General features: G+C 37.9%; 2 protein-coding genes across 8 annotated transcripts in view; one reads left to right on the top strand and one right to left on the bottom strand.

Moving 5' to 3' along the window:
• The window catches only part of LOC100890260 (SMC5-SMC6 complex localization factor protein 1), a 43803-nt gene extending 30468 nt beyond the window's left edge, over positions 1-13335 (bottom strand). For 4 of the 7 annotated variants that reach the window (XM_030991761.1, XM_030991762.1, XM_030991760.1 and 1 more), the window contains exons 1-9: positions 12992-13335; positions 9766-10027; positions 6019-6097; positions 4612-4849; positions 3638-3821; positions 2734-2845; positions 2038-2240; positions 1215-1283; positions 72-248 (exon numbers count right to left, since the gene is read on the bottom strand). In XM_030991761.1, coding sequence (XP_030847621.1) covers positions 72-248; positions 1215-1283; positions 2038-2240; positions 2734-2845; positions 3638-3821; positions 4612-4849; positions 6019-6097; positions 9766-9957 — 1254 coding nt within the window. In that variant the 5' untranslated portion in view covers positions 9958-10027; positions 12992-13335. Of the gene's footprint in view, positions 1-71; positions 249-1214; positions 1284-2037; positions 2241-2733; positions 2846-3637; positions 3822-4611; positions 4850-6018; positions 6098-9765; positions 10028-12981 lie in introns of all 7 variants that reach the window. The other 3 variants (XM_030991759.1, XM_030991758.1, XM_030991757.1) reach the window with 2 other exon arrangements.
• A 279-nt stretch (positions 13336-13614) lies between these two features.
• Positions 13615-21351, top strand: part of LOC592595 (uncharacterized protein KIAA1841 homolog) — a 32553-nt gene continuing 24816 nt past the window's right edge. Inside the window, exons 1-3 of the mRNA XM_030991763.1 lie at positions 13615-13668; positions 14317-14576; positions 16953-17114. Of these exons, the coding sequence (XP_030847623.1) occupies positions 14378-14576; positions 16953-17114 (361 nt within the window). The 5' untranslated portion in view covers positions 13615-13668; positions 14317-14377. The remainder of the gene's footprint in view (positions 13669-14316; positions 14577-16952; positions 17115-21351) is intronic.

Consider the following 21351-nt stretch of genomic DNA (forward strand, 5'->3'; position numbering starts at 1 on the left):
AAAGATTAACAAGGGCATTCCGAATGCATTCCGAATGTCAGTTGAATAAATCCGTGGCGCCTTAGACTTACCAGGAGGATGTGTTGCATGATGCTGTAGAGCATGTGCGGAGGAGGGTATTGAAGGGTGGAGATGGAGGACCCTATACACGACAGGGCATCTAACCAATGGGACTCCTCTATGTTGGCCTCGATGGAGTTACAGATGTTGGCTGAGAATGGGATCGATGGGCAGACGTGGCTAGCACACTGATGAAAATAGAAAAGGAGAGAGAACTTGTATATCCAAGTCAAACTGACTCTCAATTGACAGATAACTGACCAAATAAGGTTTTGGTTCATAAGGTGAAAATCTTAGCCATTTGAGAATTTCGGGGTTGAAATAAATTGTTGTTTATTTCCTTTTCTGTCTAGTATTTGTCTTATTGGTGTAATGAATGTATTAGGTATTTCTTTAAAGCCCCACTGTACTACTTGTAGCTACTTGCTCCCTCTACATAGAAAAAGATGCCTTATCTGTGACCATTTTCTTATGTTAATTGAGAGCAGAGTTAATGAGATAGCCACCTGTCAGTGACCACCCTGGGTAGTCTAATCCCTCCTAGCCAAACTAGTACAGATGGCCTTTAAAGTAATAGTTATTCCACCAATGTACTAAGAGCAAGATTCTTCTTCTCTATAGACTAGTTGAAAATAATAAATGCCAAGACAGAAAAAAGAAGAAGAAATAAAAAATAAAATTAAAAATAAGAAGAAAAAACATAAATAAGCAGGAAAGGGAGAGGAAGAGGAGACAGGGATAGAGAAAGAGAAAAAACCCCATAAAAACAGAGAGAGAGAGAGAGAGAGAGAGAGAGGGAGAGAGAGAGGGAGAGAGAGGGAGAAAGAGAGAGGGAGAGAGAGAGAGAGGGAGAGAGAGAGAGAGAGAGAGCAGCTAGAAGAAGGAAATCAGGAAAAATATATACCGTAAGAGTAGGAGAGAGCGTATCAAATGCAAAGAATCAATCATTCTTTCCAAATTACCTTCAATTCTCATTCATAAAACCTTACTGAGCCTAGTTGTCAACTAACTATGTAATATAGCTTTTATTATAAATTGACAACTAGCTAATTATGGTTTTATTAATATAGGCCCAGATGTTTTCTAAGTACTATCACAACTATGATGAACAATCTGTAATTCTTTCTTAAGAATAGATGTACTTGATCTCTTACCTGGAATGTTTTCTTAGGTCTAGGGATCAGCATTGTGTATGGTACCAGAGGAAGGTGCTGAGATGAGAGCTAAATATAAAGACAAAAATCAAAAGTAAAACACAGAAAAGATATTAACTGCTAGCTAAGCCGTATGGACTCACACATTACGTAATGAAAATAAATTACTGTTTGGTACACAAAGCAAATTGTGTGTCCTATTCCTATAAATAAATTTTGCTTCACAGCTTTACCAATTGATATATTGTTTTGCTTTTTTTGTAATTGCATTTTGCCTCCAGAATGTAAGAGTGAAATAAATATTATTGTTCCAATTTGAGGAGGCAAACTATATTCAATCAGCGCTTTGGAAAGTCCTCTGTATGAAGAAAGAGAAAAAGGGAGAGAGATAGAGAGAGAGAGAGAAAGAGAGAGAGAGGGAGGGAGGGAGAGAGAGAGAGAGATAGAAAGAGAAAGAGAGAGAGAGAGAGAGGGAGGGAGAGAGAGAGGGAGGGAGATAGAAAGAGAAAGAGAGAGAGAGAGAGGGAGGGAGAGAGAGAGGGAGGGAGATAGAAAGAGAAAGAGAGAGAGAGAGAGAGAGAGGGAGAGAGAGAGAGAGAGAGGGAGAGAGAGAAAGAGAGATAGAGAGAGATAGAAAGAGAAAGAGAGAGAGAGAGAGAGAGAGAGAGAGATGGAAAGAGAAAGAGAGAGAGAGAGAGAGAGAGAGAGAATTTGCACTGCATGGGGGTAAATAAGCAACCAGTAGTAGATGTAGTAGATGCTTGACAGTCAATCTTGAAAAACTGTGAAATCAACAACAAAATCTGATCATAGTTACAAATACCTTTCTCTTTTTTAATATTTGCAGTGCCTCCCTCAGCTGATTGGGCGAAAAGTGAAGCTTCCTTTTCACACCCCTCCCAGGGTCACTGGAGGTACTCTCCTCTGCCATGCTCATCGTCGATCCGGGGGTATCTCCTTCTCTTCCTGAAGTGTTGATCTTTTTTCCTTGAGATCTTGCCCGTGGGTTTGGCTTCAGGAATGTGTCTAATTTTTTAAAAAAATAAATGAGAAAGGTTTCAATTTCAGGCATTGAAGTAGCAATCTGCTTTAGACTTATCAAGCAAAACTGCTGTAACCAAAAATAATGAAAACAGACTTCATCTGTTGGAGATTTTTTATGTTTTTATATAACATGGATTTCTAGTTGGTATTAGAAAGAATTTGTTCATGCTAAAAGAATTTTCATTTTAAAGATTTGGTAATGCCTCAACAAACAAGGAAAACTAACTTACACAAAAAAACTCAATGAAATTGAACATGTCAAAAAAGAAAGAAGCACACTGATTTTCTTCTTACACAATTCGCCATCAAAACAACTTGAAGATAAGTAGGAATAGTCTATATTTCATTAGAGTAAAACACGTTTTAATAGCAATCCCCCAACCAAATAGAACAACTGAAATCTTTTGTTTATACACAGGTTCCACTCTCTTACTACTGCTATCACAATGATGCAAATGGATACAAAGTTACAAACCATGGTCTTTCTTAGCGCTGACTGTAGATACCACGACGTTCGTCTGTCTCAAGGTTTGTGTGGGAGTCATCAGTGCACTGGTTACATGATACTGGGTCATGTTCGGATTCTCCTGCAATGAACACATAAACGAACGAATAGAACAGAGGGGAACCTCAGGGCATTCGCGTCCCAAACTCTTACAAAAGCTCCCGTAAATTTCCTTGGATTGATAAAATATCAAACTTGTAATTTTTACCAAAATTGCAGTACACAAAGTTTCTGGTAGTTTTTTATTTTATCTTCAAATTCGAAATCCCCTGCTCAAAAATGAAAGGTAAACGCACGAGACGATCCTTTATCAATATCGCTGGGTTTAGCGTGGGGAAAGTCTGAACAGCTGGGTGACACAACATGTTATGACACATCATCGAGGAATGCTTGCATTAGGCTTACAGGCCAGGCATTTTTTGTTATTAGCTGAACAAAATGTTGTTTGATAAAGAGAAATAATGAGTTTGTGTAAGATTTCTCAACATCATAATTATTTCATAAATAACTGTTGAATATTTGAATCACGATGGGCCTTTATTTCAAGAGGTGAAAATAGACTCAAATAAATTGAACATTATGATGGGCTGGTAGTTGTAAACTACCGACTATGTGTTGCCTAGTAACCAAAGACAATGGGCAAAGGAAGGAATGAAGGTCAGTTCATTCATCACCGACAGACACCAGGCCCTCCTCCTGAGTTTACGTAAACAAATAATAATGTTGGAATTTATGACCTCCAAATGGAGTTTTTCTCATAATGTTGAATGTATTTGAATTCGAAATGTGTATCTTTTTTCCAGAATTTACAGAAATAAATACATTAAAAAAAAAAAAAAATATTGATTTTGATAAATTCTTTATAGAAACTTACCTGAAAGAGATACTCCGCAATGAACTCTGGAAGGAGACAAGGGATGCCTCTTTCTTCTAGACACTGAACATCCTTCTCATGGCACTTGTCCACGATGACATGAGTGACCGAAGGCACTAGTCTAGCGGGTTCCTTGATGGGGAAAGTCCCTTTGACACACTGCCCTCCACCCGCCTCAAGAACTCTGCAAGTACAGAGAGTTAGAGAGAGAGAGAGAGAGAGAGGAAGGGAGAGTATGGAGAGAGAGGAAGGGAGAGGTATGGAAAGAGAGAGTGAGGGAGTGATAGAAAGAGAGAGGAAAGGAGAGGTATGGAGAGAGAGAGCGAGAGAGAGAGAGAGAGAAAGAGAAAGAGAAAGAGAGAGAGAGAGGAAGGGAGAGTATGGAGAGAGAGGAAGGGAGAGGTATGGAAAGAGAGAGTGAGGGAGTGATAGAATGAGAGAGGAAAGGAGAGGTATGGAGAGAGAGAGAGAGAGAGAGAGAGAGAGAGAGAGAGGAAATTATAGTCAAGCTTGTGTCCAAATTCCTTTTGATTTTGTCTTTATATTATCTGATACAAGTATCTTACACTAATTTCCCCATTGCCCATCACATCCCTCTTGATTGCAAGATACCATATATTTACATCTGGGGGAATTATACACCCAGGTACATTTACCCGAATATGGGGTCAAAAGTTCAACTAGTAAATTCTAATGTCATGCCTAGACCATATGCCATAATGAAATGGACAAGAAAGATCTACCTGAACAATGTAACAACATGTAAAATTTCATATCATTCATATGACCACCATATAAAAACTACATGAAAAATACAAAATTTGAAAAATAAAAAAGTGACAAAGAAAATTTAAACTACAAATAGCAAGACATTTGAAAGCTGTAGCTCTTTAATATAAGTCTTTAATATCTATTTCTCTAAGGATAAACACAGGAAGACGGTGTGGGGGAGGGGGAGGGGGAGGGGCACTTACCTTCTATAAACTGCATCTCTATTGTTGCGGTTAGTAACATGGAGAAGTATGTTCCAGCTGTGGAAGGCTCCATGTCCGCTGGCGGTGACCTTCTTCCTCCATCGCCTTGGAGCCCTCAGGAGACCCGGTAGGACGTTCTCCGACGCATCGCCCTCGCTCCACTCATACTTGGACTCTGCCTGCCATTTGCCCCTGGAGAAACTGTCTGTGACGAATTCTGGCTTCAGGATCCACTTTCCTGTCATAAGAAGACGATTTGATAAACAGAACATTCCAATTAATTGGTAAAAAGTAACCCCATTAAAGTTCTCTTTACAATATCTACATTTTTTAGAAGTAATGTTTGCCCCCCCCCTCCAGATTATCAGATGCCAATAATGATACAGATCTAAGAAAAAAAAACATGTTACAGCTGCCTTTTTTATGTTTTGTTTGAAAATGATAAAAAATTATACAGATACTAGATTCATGACCTTAGAATTTTCTGAAGTTGTGTTTGATTGATTTTATTTCTGAGTTCAAATAACAATTACAAGCTTATACATTTTACATAAGTATTACATTCATAGCAAATAATGTCTAATAATAACAAAGCATACAAACAAGTATATTGGATATTTGTATATATTTTTCATTGAACTAAAGAGATAAATTTTAGACCGCAGGAGACCGCCATCGTGGGCGGTTAGGCTGGAAATGGATAGCGGCCTCATGTGTGGAATGTACATGTACCTCAATTTAAGGATAGGAAAGCATTTTGGTCATAGGAATTTCTTTTTCTTTTTTCTGCCCCAGCATCCTGGGAGATGAGGCAGAAAATACAATCTTAATTCCTATTACATGTATTATTGATTATATTTCAATTGTGCTTCAAGTTATCAATGTTGTACTTGTGATTTGAGTGATTGCCGACTACATGTAAATGAATAATAGTAAATAATAATAAGACAATAATAATCCAGAATCCCCAAAGTAGAACACTGCGGTAACATATAAATGGAGTATCCATCATGGGTCCAATGACATCCATTGCATAACAATATCAACTTATTATACAGAGTTGATAGTGAGAGTTAAAAAAAAAAGGAGGTGTTAGTGAGAGCTTTAAAAAAGTTTTAGAAATCCAAGTGAAGCAAGGTGATGAAAAAAGACACCTCATCCTCCCGCCCCCCCCCCCCTGTATTTTAAATCGGATTTGCATCGATCTCAGGAAATATCTATTTTTGGAGAAAAAAATCATGATAAATTTTTTTTTTTATTGGGAAAAAAAAAACAATAATCAGAAAACTGATTTAAATCTGGAGATTATCAGGCCTGATTAAAAAGAATAAAAGATTGATACGCAATTTGGCATGGGGAACAATGAACAATGAAACACTACACTGCAGTTTGAAGTTCACACTTTACCTGATGCAACTCCGCAGAGAAACTTCTCACTTCTGATTGGTTTGTAGCTGATGACATGGGTGCACCCTACAACATAGGTCTGAAAAACATGAGACAAGTACAATGACTGTTCAATGTTACATAGATTTGGGTTGTTTAGGAGAAAATAATATTAGAAAATAGAATAACTTTGAAATCGTCTGATTCGCAGATAGCACATTGTTAATAGTTGAATAATTCACAAAGGATACACTGCTATGAATGGGTTAGGGGAAAATGGTGCTCAAGGTAAGTTAAGTATTGTCTGATACAAAAACGAAACATGAATGTACGTTCATCAAGTTTAAAACATGGTACACTTTTCACTTTTCAGGAGTCAAATTAGTCCACTTGTCTACACCTTGTTGAATAGAACTACTCTATCTTTCACCTCAAAAATAGTTTTACTATCTCACTCCAAAACATATTTATATAAATATATTATACAAATATACACTGCCTTGAGAGGTTCTGGTTAAAACTATGCGCAAGAGGTGACTCCAATAGTACTATTTGCTGAGGGGCGCAGCCCCGAAGCAAATGGTACTTTTGGAGTCACCGAGGCCCATAGTTTAACCAGTACCTCGAATAGAAGGCATGGTATATTTGTTTTATATCCTGCATCAAAAATTTATTTAAAAAATAAAAATAAAAAAAAATAAATTTGGGGGAAAAAAAAATTTAGAACAAAAAAATGTCAATTTTTATCTAAAAAGATTTAAAATATTTTGTTTTCATTAAATTAAGATTTGAAAAAAAAAATTGATTCAATTAAAAAAAAAAATTCACATTTTTTTTCAACTCCCAAATAGTAAACCAAAATAGTACTCTCATATAGTACTTTCTAAAAATAGCTCAAATATTTTTGGTCATGTGACGAGCTCTCAACCAATCAAAAGCCAACAAATTTTTGATGCAGGATATAAATATATATAGATATTCATCTACCATTACAACCGGTAGGATGCGAAAGTTCACGTGGTTGGATCAGCAAGTGTGCGCTTGTAAGATGGCGACTGGCTGGAATGCTCCCCAGGGATAATAAGCCTGAATCCGATGACTGGGGTAATAATATGCGCTTAGGCACATCGTTGTATCAATGTATTGGGCGCTATATAAAAGCAGAATATTATTATTACTAGCAGGACCCGCGGAAATCCGCGGGATTCTAGAGGGGGGCGGGGGGGTGTAAATAGATATATAGAGAGTGTCTAAATTAAAACCACCAAGAACTTTATTTTCCATTCAGGCCATTCAAAAAATATACATGTTTAGCGTCCCCGCCCGCTTCCTTTTTGGGGGCCGTCCCTATTTATTAATTTTTTGAAATTTTTTTGATTTTTTTGATTTTTTTTTTTTTGAAAGAAAATAAAACAGCGTCCCCGTCCGCTTCCTTTTTGGGGGCCGCCTCCTATTTTTTTTTTTTTTTTGAATTTTTTTTATTTTTTGAAAGAAAAAAAACATGAAAAGCACTGCTAAAATGTATTTCTGATTTTAAAAAAGAAAAAAAAAAATTGTCGGCCACCATATTGAAAAATAGCCCGAATGTCAGGGAAAATGTACGGAGTGGCCATTTTGAAAGAAAGAAGAAAAAAAAAGGGCCTCCTCCTTCCCATTTTTCGAAAAAAACAGGACGCTTAACATTTTTTTTTTTAAATTTGGCCTTATATAAAAAAATTTAAAAAACGATCCAACTGTACCGGTAGTTATTCTTTAAGCCACTGGAACTGCGTAGAGTTCCGTAGTGTGGTGTACCGACTACGCAGAAATTAGGCCGCGTATTAATGGGAAAATAGTCCCTGCGTAGGTTATGCGTAGGCTGGCGTACAGGTTTGCTTATGGTTGCTTACTGTGTGGAAAGCTTTTACTGCTTTGTCGATCTGGCGTAGGGTAGCGTACTGTTGCGTAGGCATGTAGCGTAGTGTTGCGTAAAAAGGCGTACTTTCTGCGTCAAGTTTCTACGCCGAAAGTACGCGAAAAAAATTAAACATGTTGAATTGTTTTCGTTCTTGCGTACCCCTTTCCGTCCCTCAGCATATCGTAACATATAGTTACTACGTAACTCTACGTATTGACCCCATCCAATTAGTGACCCGCAAGTGTCACAAATAAAGTATTAAAAATATGCTCATCTGACCCTAATTAAACGCCTAAAACCCCCGAGCTTTCGGGGGTTTATGGCCCTTTGAAACCTGTGGACCCTACGCCTATATTATATATACACTCAACTCGCTGCGATCTGATCTCTCCCCCCCCCCCCCCCCAACTTTGAAAAATGTAACCCCCGAGCTTTTGGGAGTTTATGGCCCCTTGAACCTGTGGACCCCATGCCTATATTATATATACACTCATCTCAGGACCCGCGGAAATCGTGGGATTCTAGAGGGGGGAGCAGGCAAAAAATTAAGTTTTTCATTTTGGGGGCTCTATTTCAAATTTTGGGGAAATTTTCTGGGGCTACTTTTTCAACTTTCGGGGGCTCTTTTTTCTGGGGCTACTTTTTCTTTAATTCATAAAAGGATAGGCCTACACTTCGTTGCGATTTGTTTAGTAGGCTAAGGTTTCAGGCTTCCTACTTCATAATTGCCTATTTTTAAAAAAAAACAACATTTTTCTAGTTCAATAACTAAGTTTTCATGCGTTGATTTGATGCAAGAACTGTAACATAGTAGACCCTAGATTGTGATTATTTCTGACCATGAATTTCGATAATCATTTTTCAAAGTAAAATTTTCACAAGAAAATCAAACAGTCGTTTAAAAACGTAGACAATTAGTAATACTTTTACTAATTCTAAGCTCAGGTTTCGTAAATCTATTGACGAAACTATATTGAAATCGCGGCAATAATCATGCAAACCAACAGATAACAATTTCAAAGTGTCAAATCTCTTCGACTCGAGCTCAGCTCAGCTGAACTCCCACACACTCCAGCGTAACTCCAGGAAGCTCGAACACCGGCGCCGCAGGCGTCGGACGCCTGCGGTGCGCGGTGCCGGTGTTGGAGCTTCCCGGAGTTACGCTGCACTGTGTGTACTGTATGTGTGTTGACTGAAGGCAGCTTGCGACTGAACTGTCAGTCCAATGGTTTTCTTGTGAAAACTTTCCTTTAGAAAATGATAATCAAAATTCAGTATACATGGCCGTAGTAATCACAAAATAAGCTTTGATTTTATACCTCCATTCACGAAAACTATGTAAAAATCGCGGCAATCATGATGGAAATAGGTCTCTAAGTTTGGACGTCGACGGGAATTAGCCCCGTGTATCTCTCTGGCTTGTGCAGCTCGTACAAAGCACACCCTATAGCAAGAGGGCTTACTCGGGGGGTAATCCCGCCCTTTGCATAGAGCATTTCATACGCAACATAATGTGAGTTGCTCGTCATCTGTCGTGTCTCTCTTTGATACGGATGTTATGTTGAATATGCATGAGGTATCTCTGTCGTCACGCATATCCTGCATTATGCATATCGCGTCTGTTTTCGCCCTGGACGTCGACACGGAGGAGGACCTCGGGCGGAGTATAGCCAATTCCACAGAGTAGACTCTCCCGCGGACGATGGCACCGGTCACCGGGACCCCGAGTGGAGGGTTCAGGAGGAGATAGCTGCACCAACTTCGGTCGGCGATCTCATTAAAAAACAATAGAATACAAAGCCCGGCGGAGACGTCATGCCCCCCCGCGGAGCCTTCTCGTATTATTATTATAGAGATTATTATTAACATACCTTTTCAGTTTTTGCTCTTCCACCCAATGCTCGGATCTTCTTCATAAGTTCCTTCTTCTCATGCTCCTCCCTGAACCCGGATAATAAAAAGTCACAAAGGGCTCCAGAGGATGCAGAAATACTCCTCTGATCTCCTTCTCTCTGTCGACTCAGTCGAGTGAACTTTGACCTTGATGACTCTTTGGATTCCATGTTTTACAGTGTCCCCAGACACTCTTGCTCGACTTGATCTCTGCTTTAGCATGTACAGCAAAGCTGAAATCTGTAAAATACGAAGATAAAATATTCAATTATTTTTCGACTTGACAGAAAATGTGTCTATTTTGATCAGGGGACATGTTCAGCTGAGACTACATCTGGCTTCACCAAATACCTGTCTTGGAGGATAGCATCAAAAGACAAAAGACAAAGACAAAAATTCCAAGTTTGCAGATATTTCATACATGAGGTGGTAAACTGCCTTGAAAATAATAACAACAAAACATGTAACAAAACAACAACAACAAAATATTCTGCAGCAAAGTAAAATCAAAACGATGTATCCTTGCAAGACAACCTTGTGATGAAATTAAAAAACTGTAATACCTCAAATATCATAGACACTAGACAGACAAGTGACAAACAACAGCAAGTGCTACAACCCCATCAGAGCATAAACTGAAAACTACAGGAGCTCATTCTTCCCATCTACCATCATTGAATGGAACCATTTGGACAGAAACACCATAAACCGTCACATCAACCAGCATATTCAGGAATGCCATTGACAGAGCCTTCTGAGTACCCCCGCGCCTATGCATTTATGCCCAGTAGGACCCTGCATAGTACACATCCAGATCAAGATCCAGAAATAAAGAGTTTCAGAAACATAGACATTAGATGCGTTTCCGCATTTCACACACACACACACACACAAAGTTTGCATAATATGGTCTTGTGTAGTGGTCAATACCTGTAAACATTAATAAGATGTCAAAAATCTGATCCCCATCAATAAAGAGAGGAACACAAGATCCTACACAATACATACATGTAGACAACCTTGTGATGAAATCTTCTTTGGTATTGCTCGAAGTTTAATATGACAACATTGACAAAAAAAAGCGCAGACTTTTTTTATGGTATTATGCACTCATTAAAAAAACATACAAATTTATTGGCAAGGGTCGGGAAATCTTTATGATTTTGACAGGATCTTAAAGACCTCAAAAGAATCTTTGTGTAATAAAAATTCTAAATAAAAATAAAAAAGAACTGAAACCATCTACCAGGTAATTTTGTGTGGCAATGTAATGATATGGATATTCTCGTGTTTACGTTTTCCTCAAAGGTTCATTGACGTACATGTACAAGGCAAATTCCTGGTAGATTTCGCTAGAACTATGTTTACAAACATACATGGTGAATTCCTTATGCTATTTTTAACACCTGTTCCGAGACGTTGCGCTCTTAACTTTGGCTCTACTTTTTCGGCTTGGCCGATTGGATTAGGTGTCGCTGGGCGTGTCGCCACACTTGACTTAAATTTAATTAGGCAAATTTGGGAAATAGATTTGTATTACAATTGGAAGGGTTTTTCCTTGTTGCCGGGTCTGTTCACACTATCGAAATAGTATGAGAGAGGAAGTGAGGATTACAGGTGTGTAATAGCCAGAAGCATGTGGGCTCGCTAGTGTGGACGGACATAGCAACATTTATCCCTTTTTATATTCATTGAATTAATTTTCAGGGTTGTTGGGTCTCCGGGTGATTTGCATCTCTTGTTTGAAAGATTAGAATGTAAGAGACAAAGGTGGGTGCGTGAAAGAAGTATGTGAGGAATAGAGATGCGGATCATCCGGAGCACCTTATATCCGAGGGGGTAAATTCGCCAAGAAATATAGGACCTTTTAATACGGAAACTAATTATGGGTGGATTGATATTACGCAAAGCGTCTGTTTGACACGCCTCAATTCTTGGGAGGAGGAGGCGTGTCAGTTCGGGGGGATAAAAACCGAGTTGCGTCTCTGGAGCGGGACCTCTTTTCCGTTACGATTCCGACATGAGTTGCTAATTTGCTTCAATTGGGTTGCCCAGCCCCAAAACATGAACTTCGTGATTTTTATTAATTCTACGTTTATTTTAATAAATCTTCAACTCCAATCAAGAATTTGTTTTAGTGACTTTGATTTATCTTCGTTTTCTACACTTCAAGAACTAAAGTTATACTTTAACATTTTCTGAGTCGGTACTAGGCGGGGCGGCTTTGGCCACCGGGCCGTCTCGCCGTGGATCGCTTCAGCAATATTAAATAAATCGGTTAAATCATCTGTTTACTCATGTCCATGAAAATTTGACCTGTGATTTTATGGTCCCTTTTTCAGTTCATTGTTATGGTTATGCTTTTTGATCTGACATCAAATTGTGAGGTTGTGAATATACATGTATCTCTACAATACTTCAAATTGATGCATTTTCTACTTGCACCCAACTCAAAATTTAGTTTTTTACTTGGTCTTGACCTAGATAAAATTTCTAAAATATCTGAGATTGTGTAATGCTGTATCAATTCAAATATCAAATTCCGAAACAATTGGCCGCAAGTTTGAAAAACCTCATCATCCTTCGAGCTTCGAACAGTTTCTAGGACAAATTATTAGCTTCTAAAAAGTTCTAAAAAGTAGAATCACAACATCATGATCAATGATCATGACTTGGAAAAAATATTATTATCACAATGACATGCACATGTAGCCTATATTTTTAGTTTACTCGTTCAATTGCAGGGCCCTCGGGGAGAACAGTATGAATACGGATGAGGCTACCCTGGGTAAACAATTATTATTATTATTAATCAATATTTGATCCAATTAACATCATCTAATTATCATTCAATTATCTATCAAAATTGACATTATCATATTCATGTAACTTTTGTTTTTTAGTTTTAGTCAAGCTAAGTTTGACTTTGAGTTTGATTATAACCAGTTTATCATTATAGTCTAGATCATCATTATTCATATTTTTCACAAAGTAGGCCTAAAGAAAGTTAAACTCTTTCTAGTCATCATGCCATGTTTATGTTAGTTGATGATTATGACCAGATCTAGTTAATCAGTCAAAATGTAATTTATCGAGTCTAGTCAATTCGATCCGAATCCCCAATTCACACTCACAGTCACACATTCAAAGTAACAAAACAAGATCATGAAGATGTAGTCTAGTCTATTTTTTACCGCAGTTCACCTTATCGTAGGATGAAGCTTCTTTGACTTAGTGACTGTTGTTTGCCTCAGGCTCTGGTTCTGCCTCGACAATCGAGTAAAACTTCAAACCAAATGACTCTTGAGTCGAACTCGATGTCGGAAAATCAAAGAGAAGGCCGCATGAGAACTGACGACTCGATCGCTAATTCCAAAGCTAGCTGGCGCGGCGCGGGTGAGGGTACTACTACCCCAGGGCGCTGGGCAGGAAACGCTCAGAGGAACCGTGGCGGCGAAAATTTAACGTTAACCTTCAAAGTTGGCGCGGGGAATTCCGGTAACGTAATGCGAACGTAGATTTATATTTATACGCGCGTGAATGTACTTCCTTCCACTGGACCTATTCATTTTATTTAGAGGGACCTTTTAAAAATAATAAATGTAAAAATAATAAATGTCACTTTCCATTCGAGGTATTGAAGGTATTTTATGTTAATAAAAATATAAATCTAAATGAAAATCTACAATTTCATTTTCTGGAACTATTTATAAATGCTTAAATGTAGACTTTGGAAAATTTAAATTTGTGTGCTTTGTCGAAAATGCCCACCAGAATAATGGTCGAGCAAATGACCTTTGACCATGTCATCTTGACAACATACAGCTAGATCAGCTCTGACTGTCTGAGCTCTCTGCCTTGTTATTTCGAGGATCGAAAAGGTGAATAAAACTGTAAGATGTGTAAGATTTTTAACAGGAAATGTGTCAAGACGTTTAAAACATAATGATAATTGTTTATTGTAGGTCTGTACATCACCAAAGTATGTTAATGCTGATGAAAAACCGTGTGCGTGCGGGACGGCCGACGTGCGTCTCCCTGCCTCAGCCCGCCCGGGCCCGCGCCTCTCAACTACGTTGGGTTGGATCAGCCGTGCGCGTGCCTAGCTTGGTGCAGAGTCTTCTTTCTACATCTAAGGTGGTACTGGACAGGACCAATTGGTATATACGTCCAGATTTCCGTGGCATCGCAAACTGTCAACAAACATCACAACTGATGCAAAGTTCAAAAAACAAAATAATAAGGTGCTCATAAAATGAGTGGGTTCTTTCTTCTCATGCACACTTTTGAATCAGTGATCGATAGACTAAAAATAAAAAATTCAAAATAAAATAAGTATGAAGTCGAAGAGTGAAGTGAAGATGGTTTGACTTTGAGTGAAACTGAAAGTATCTTTTGTAGGCCTAGATCTACTATTGACTTTTGTAGCCTTAGGACTAGAAGTCTAGGTCTAGATCTAGACTCATTAATTTGCCTGCCCTTAGATTAGTTAGAATAATTTTACTTTGTTCCTCGTTCTTTCTGCACAGATGATTTAATGGTACATCAAGAATATCAACTCCTTGAGTTCATACCAACAGAATATTCAGCATGACCCAAAGAGGGGACCCCTCGCGTGCCGTGGCACTTGATCTCATGTTGCGCACGTTCATGAATACGTCGGAATTCAACGACATGCAGCCCAAGAACTGGGGCGCCATCGCCAAGTTGATCCCGGGCACGATGCCTCAGGAATGCGCCCAGCGCTTTGAAGAGTTGCAGTCTGCTGCTGGTGACCTGTCACATGTTGGTAGGTATTTTTTTTTTTTTTTAGCTGTGAAAAACTGTTTAAAGCCCCATTGCACTACTTGTAGCTACTTGCGCCCTCTATACAGCCAACAATGCCTAAGCGGTACCCATTGATCCCCCATGATGCCCTTTTTCTTATGTTAATTGAGAGCTGATGTGATGAGATAACCACCTGCCAGTGACCTTGCAGGGAGGTCTAATCCCTCCATACCAAACTAGTGCAGAGGGGCTTTAAAGGTGAATATTAAAGTATTGCTTCTAGTTTTGTTTAATTATTAGCTATTGCAGAGTGATTTTAAATATATTTTCTCATTCCATCAGTGCAGATGATAATCCTTATTTTCAGGCCGTCAAAACCTCCATTTCCCCCTCTCCTTTTTTGGATAGAAAACAAGAGGAAATAATTCTCCAGGGTTAAATTAGGCAGTTCAGTTTAGACCTTCGCGATGGGGACAACTTCTTATTCACGTACGCAGGTGCGCATTTCAGCTCCCTATACGAATCCACATACATCAGGGTGAGCGCGCTTTCGGCCACACTTTCGTGAGCTTTCGTGGTTCTGCCAAAAAAAAACACTCAGTTTATTTCGGATTTCGCTGCCTTCTGATTGGTTAAAACAATAAAATATGACGTCATTTCTCTTCGACAATTATCGATGCACATCGGAAGTGAGTTGTACGTTGAATAACCATCGTAGTAGATGGTTTTGCTCAAATCTGCCGACAATGTGATGAAATTCAGATGGAAGGAGTTTTTCAACTAACTTACAACTCCGTAATTAACAAAATTAAACACCTTACCTTCTTTCCTGAAAGTTTCATATAATGATGATGAGTAGATCTTATGGTAGATATGATAATATGATTGCAGTTTTTGAAAATTGCACGAACTGATTTTGACGATGCGACGCGTGATGCATGTACATTGTGTGTACGTGAATGAAACAGCTGTGTGAGTGACGTTGAAACCATTTCGTAGTCTTAGAATTCAGACCCGTTTGTGACTTGATTGACTTTTTTTTCAATTTTTGTTTATTGTATGTTGTATTTTATTGATAATTGTGATATTTATTTTAATATTTGGAATAAATATTGTAATAATCTAACATGAATTGGTTATATTTTGGGGTAAAGTAACAATATTTTTTCTAAAAAACTGTTCATTTACTGCAAGATTGCTGCAAGTATAGACTGCATAGACGATTTGTCACCTCATCCTTTTGTGTGTGTGTGTGTGTGTGTGCGTGCGTGCATGTGTGTGAGAGTGCATGTGTGTGAGAGAGAGAGAGAGAGACTAGGAGAGAAAGACCGAGAAAGACCGAGAAAGAAAGAAAGAAATAGAGAGAGAGAGAAAGAGAGAAAAAAAGAAACAGAGAGAGGGAGAAAGCGTGCGTGTGTGTGTGTGTGTGAGAGAGAGAGAGAGAGAGAGAGAGAAAGAAATAAATAAATAGACAAGATCATTTGGTAAAAGTTTAGATTCAAAGGGTTTTTATTTATCTTTTATAACAATATGATGACAAAAACATGGAAATTTGCATAAATTTGCATAAATTTGCATAATTTATTACGGTGCTGTTTAAAGATATTAAATTTCATATTTGCCAAACATCACTGAATATATTTGCCAAATTTCAGCGAGTTTGGTCATCGCATTGAAGAGATGTGACTATTACATGTATGAGGCTTAACAGATCACAAACTTCTGAAAACAATGGTGCCACTGCTTAAACACAGGTTTAATTGACTTCAATACAATTATAATAGGTTTGACCTTTTGATCTTTTGTCCTCATCAATATGGTTCTGAAAATTATTTTAAAAATCCGTTTCTCTGGAACCGTTGGTCCAAATTGAACAACTCAAAGTGCATTGTGTAAATAAAAATGTGATCTTTAAAATGATATAGAAATCACCCCCTATCTCCTGCAAAAAAAAATCACCTGAACTGCCTAGTTAAATATAGGCCTGTGGCCTTTGGGAGGAAAAAAATGGGGAAACTACTTCCTGCTTCTCCACCCCCACCACCCAAACTCCCCCTCCCACCTTCCACACCCTCCCAATCCTCCATATAATAATATATACAACTCAGGAGTGATTAAATTAAAAATAATCTTGAAGACACTTTCCACTTGTTGCCATTTGAATATGATCAAACCCTCATGTTTAGTAATTTTTATCTGTTTGGTCAACAAGTTAATGTTAAATGTTCAAAATGAATGTTTTTTGTCATTTTTTTGCAGTGTATCTCCCACTATGTAATCATTGACTGGTTATGGAAGCTCTTTGAATGAAAGCCTGGTGCGATACAGACTATAGAATCTCTATCATTCTTTATATTTCTTTCCTAATGTCTTCTTTTGTCCTTTGTTTGACCTTCAGGAAACCTTTCCACCATGGCAGCCCAAGGGAAGCCAGCGCCACGGGGCAAGACTGCAGAGGGCAGCAGAAGGAGAGCACACAACAGAAGCCAGGGTAGACCAAACAGCAGCCTCCAGCAAGACGGCAAGACCAGATGGAAGACAAAGCATCAGGAGAAAGAAGGTAAGAACTCGTAACCGTCCTTCTTCGATCTGGACCTATAAGGCTGTGGAGTACATGTAGCTTTCCAAAAAATATCAGGAGTGTTGAGTGGACATGTTAACCATCAATGTTCATTTCAGCTCTCAAGACTTATGTCTTCCCAGCTACGACATCATCTCTGCACATCTGCACATAATGGTAAATAAAATATACAATTTGATGCACTGACTACGAACACTGGATTTGTGATGCAATCCAAATGCCTCAAATATTAAAGCAGTCCATACATGTACATGTATATCTTTTATAAACCGAATTCACAAAAAATATCTACAAAGAATTCTTGCCTTCTCCTTTTCTTGAGTAAAGATTGGTCAAAACATCACAGAAGATCTGGGACACTGTAAACCAATGGAAAGTTGCCTGAATGTTACGATCATTCGGGAACTGCACACAATTAGCAGCCAAATCGCACACACTGTACATACATGGTATCCGCGCTTGCTCAAAGAAACTTTTCACACATTAAAACAATGGGGCTCCAGCAAATTTTTAACTATGCGAACCGTTACCTGGGGCAACGGGCATCTTTCTCATCAACTATTGACCATTAGGCAGGCTTGGCTAAAATCCAATTTCATAATGTATATCGCACCTTTGATAATAATCATCAGGAACAATGAAAGGTTACCAACTTGCTTTTGATCCGGTAGCAAAATCTCACATTTTATATTTATTTCTTGACCGATTTCAAAAAGCTTTTTATGTAAAGAAAAAAGAGCAAACTAGTGAACTAGTGTTTGTCGGGTGTGGGAATGGGTGGTTTGGGTCACTTTTTGGTTTAGTTTACCTGCCTCTTCACGCAGGGGTATGGGTGCCAATTAAGAATGTGTGATATCAATATCATATTTGACATTATCACGTAGCCCTTAAAGTACAATGTCCCATTTGCAGGCCATAAAACTGAAAAGGTTTAATTCCAACAGCATTTGAAAGAACTTCCCTCAAAACAAAATGGGCTTGAAAATGTCTTTAAATAGGAAAATAACAACCATTAGTTGTCGATTTGACTTAAGTGATTGCAATCATTTCAGTAATACCGGTAGTCTGATTTTCAGACCCTTGTACCGAATGGTCGTTTGTTTTATGCTGCGCAAATATTCAATTAGTTTAATTTTGGCCATTACATAAAGTAGGTGATTGATGCAGACAAATGCTCACGTACTCTTTAAAGCAAGTTATATGTATGTTACATACCAAAGGAGAAAAAAAAGACAGTCAGTCACTCAATAGTGTCTGACAGTGAAATTTAGCAAGTAAACAGGTTTCCTTGCATAATTTGAATATTAGGACACTGCTAATGTTAAAATTTGAATTTCACAGGTATACATGTAGAACATACATGTATGTATGTATGTATAATTCCTGCAAAGTTTTACAGAATTTGATGTTGGCTGCAAGTGCGACATTAGTGCCTTTAAGGCTATTTAAAGGTATGGTATACCGTATTTGCCGGCGATAAGGCCGCATAGGCCGCACCCCCAACTTTGACATTTCAAAGAGGAAAAAAAAAAAACAGACAAAAAAAAAAATTCATAATTTTCTCGAAAACATTATTTTTTTTGTTACAAATTGATATGAAATTCATCCATATTCTTATAATTTACCGGAAGTTTAGCTAAAAAAGTGATCGCAGGCAGATTTGGGTCTGATATACCCCTACCACAATGTACGGTGTAATGCGTTTATTTTTGTCTTCTTGTTAACAATGCAAGATAAAATTGTCAGTAAGTTGTTTGGAAATGTCCTGTACCATAGTGGTATTATTATTTTACCGTTTTTAGTCCCATACGTGCAAATTCGTGTTGGTTTTGACTTTCGTTTTTTTTGGTTTTTTTACTCTTTCGTCATAAAGGCCGCACCCCGACTTTTTGATATTTTCTCTTCCAAAAATATTGCGGCCTTTACGCCGGCAAATATTTCCATTAGAAGAAATTATACAAATATACATTGTCTTGAGAGGTTCTGGTTGAAACTATATATGGGCAAGAGGTGACTCCAATTGTACTATTTGCTATAAGGCGCTGCCCCAAAGCAAATGGTATGTTATATTAAGCACTATATAAAAATTAAATATTATTATTATTATCATACTGCATAAAAAATGTATTGGTTTTTGATTGGTTGAGAGCTCTTCACGTGACCAGAAATATTTCATCCAATTTAAGGTTGCTCTGAAAATGTACAATTTAAAAAAAAATTAGAACCATAAAATGTTGAAATATTTAATTTTAATAAGCCTGCAATCTCTTTAATATTAGATGGACATATCATTGAGAAGGTCAGTAAGTACATCTACATGTATTTACATGTAGGACAGAATATCACAGATGATGCCAGATGTGAAGCGAAAATAAAAAGAAGAATAGAAATAGCTTGGAATACATTTCTGGCAATGAAAGACTTATTCACAGATAGAAAGGTGAAGTTTGCGCTTAGGTTATTAGACTAGTAAACTATTATACATGGTCTGTCCTATTGTTTGGAGCAGAAACATGGACAATAAGCAAGGCCATGGAAAAGAGAATAACATCTTTTGGAATGTGGATTTACAGCAGAATGATGAAAATATGTCAGAAATGAATGAAAACCAACAAAGAGACATTGCACATGGCAGGGCGCAAACAAATTGTACTGGTAGGAGAAAAAAAGTCAAATACTTTGGTCATGTTAAAAGGCATCATTGGAGGGAAGAACTAGACCGACAGATTGACCCAGAATCAACTGGGAAGGGAATGTCAAGAACTGGAGTGGACTAAAATTGCAAGAGTGCAACAGAATGGCGGAAGATGGAAATGGAGAGATGTTGCAATCAACCTCCGAACCTGGAGGAGATACTTAGATAGATAAATAGTCTAATTTTTGTCTTAAAGCTTATCTGCCATAGTTTACAGGAGGGATTAGACCGCCCTGCAAGGTCACTGGACAGGTGGTTATCTCATCAACTCAGCTCTCAGTTAACATGGGGATCATGGGGGACCAATGGTCACCGATTAGGCATTGTTTGTTATATAGAGGGCGCAAGTAGCTACAAGTAGTGCAGTGGGCCTTTAAATTATTTTTCATAATTTTAAAAAATTCAAAATGTTAAAAATGTTTAACAAAATTAAATTTAAATGAAAAAAATGAAGAAAAAAATTCAAAATAATGTGAAACAATTAATATTTTTAATCAAAAATAAATTTTTAATGCTGGATAAATACACCCTGCCTTCATTTCATGGCACTGGTTAAAACTATGGGTCTCAGTGACTCCAAAAGTACCATTTTCTTCGGGGCTGTGCCCCTCAGCAAATAGTATAGGAGTTAGTGCTGTAAGTCAGACGCTATGTTCGTGTTCGGTTCGGTTCGGTAGAGTTCGGCAATTTTTCACCCGAACTTGGTTCAGTTCGGGGTTCGGTAATATAATGGCAAGCAGCGTTATAGCCACGGCGGTCGGCACTTGGCGGGCCGGCCAGCCTGCCGGGCCCGACCAGCACGGAGGACCTCTGCACACTGCTTCCGACCAGTACGAATTTCACATTAAAAACTGCTCTAAACGTAATTATTTGTGAAGAAAAATACTACTTACATTCGTATTTCCGTCTTGAATCGTGTTTTATTTTCAATTTTAAAAGAATCATGTTTTCAATTTGTCAATAAATGATATTTTTTAAAGATTTTCCGAGAGGGTTGTTGTCTAATGTTAGAGTCATGAAAGCTGCTATCTTGAATAGAAATTCAGGCTCGTCAATAACTGTTTTGTATAAGTTTTTATTTTTAATACGAAAAATATAAAATCCCTATCTTTCCTGAATAAATAAATACCATACTATAATATATATTTATTTTATTATTTATTTTGTAAAATTTGTCCGATATTGTTACAATTAAAATATTATTTTCTTGTTGAATGGGTTTGAGCTGAACATATTTTGATCACGCACATGTATTCATGATCGCGACGTAGCGCGGTCAGGATTTGGGATTTAAATGGCGCCAGTGAAGTCGCGCCCACCACTGGATAGGCATAAATCACAAAGGCGAGAAATGGGGAAAAAGTAAATATAAAATGAGCAATCATGACATGAAATTAGGTACAAAATGACAAGTTTATTAGCTTGCAAAAACTTTTATATTTTTCTGCCGAACATCCGAACCAGGCCTTTGCGTTCGGTTCGGTTCGGTTTGGTTCGGAAGTGCCATGTTCGGCGAACTTT

The sequence above is a fragment of the Strongylocentrotus purpuratus genome, unplaced genomic scaffold, assembly GCF_000002235.5.
Source record: "Strongylocentrotus purpuratus isolate Spur 01 unplaced genomic scaffold, Spur_5.0 spur5_scaffold_2, whole genome shotgun sequence".
Taxonomy (NCBI): domain Eukaryota; kingdom Metazoa; phylum Echinodermata; class Echinoidea; order Camarodonta; family Strongylocentrotidae; genus Strongylocentrotus; species Strongylocentrotus purpuratus.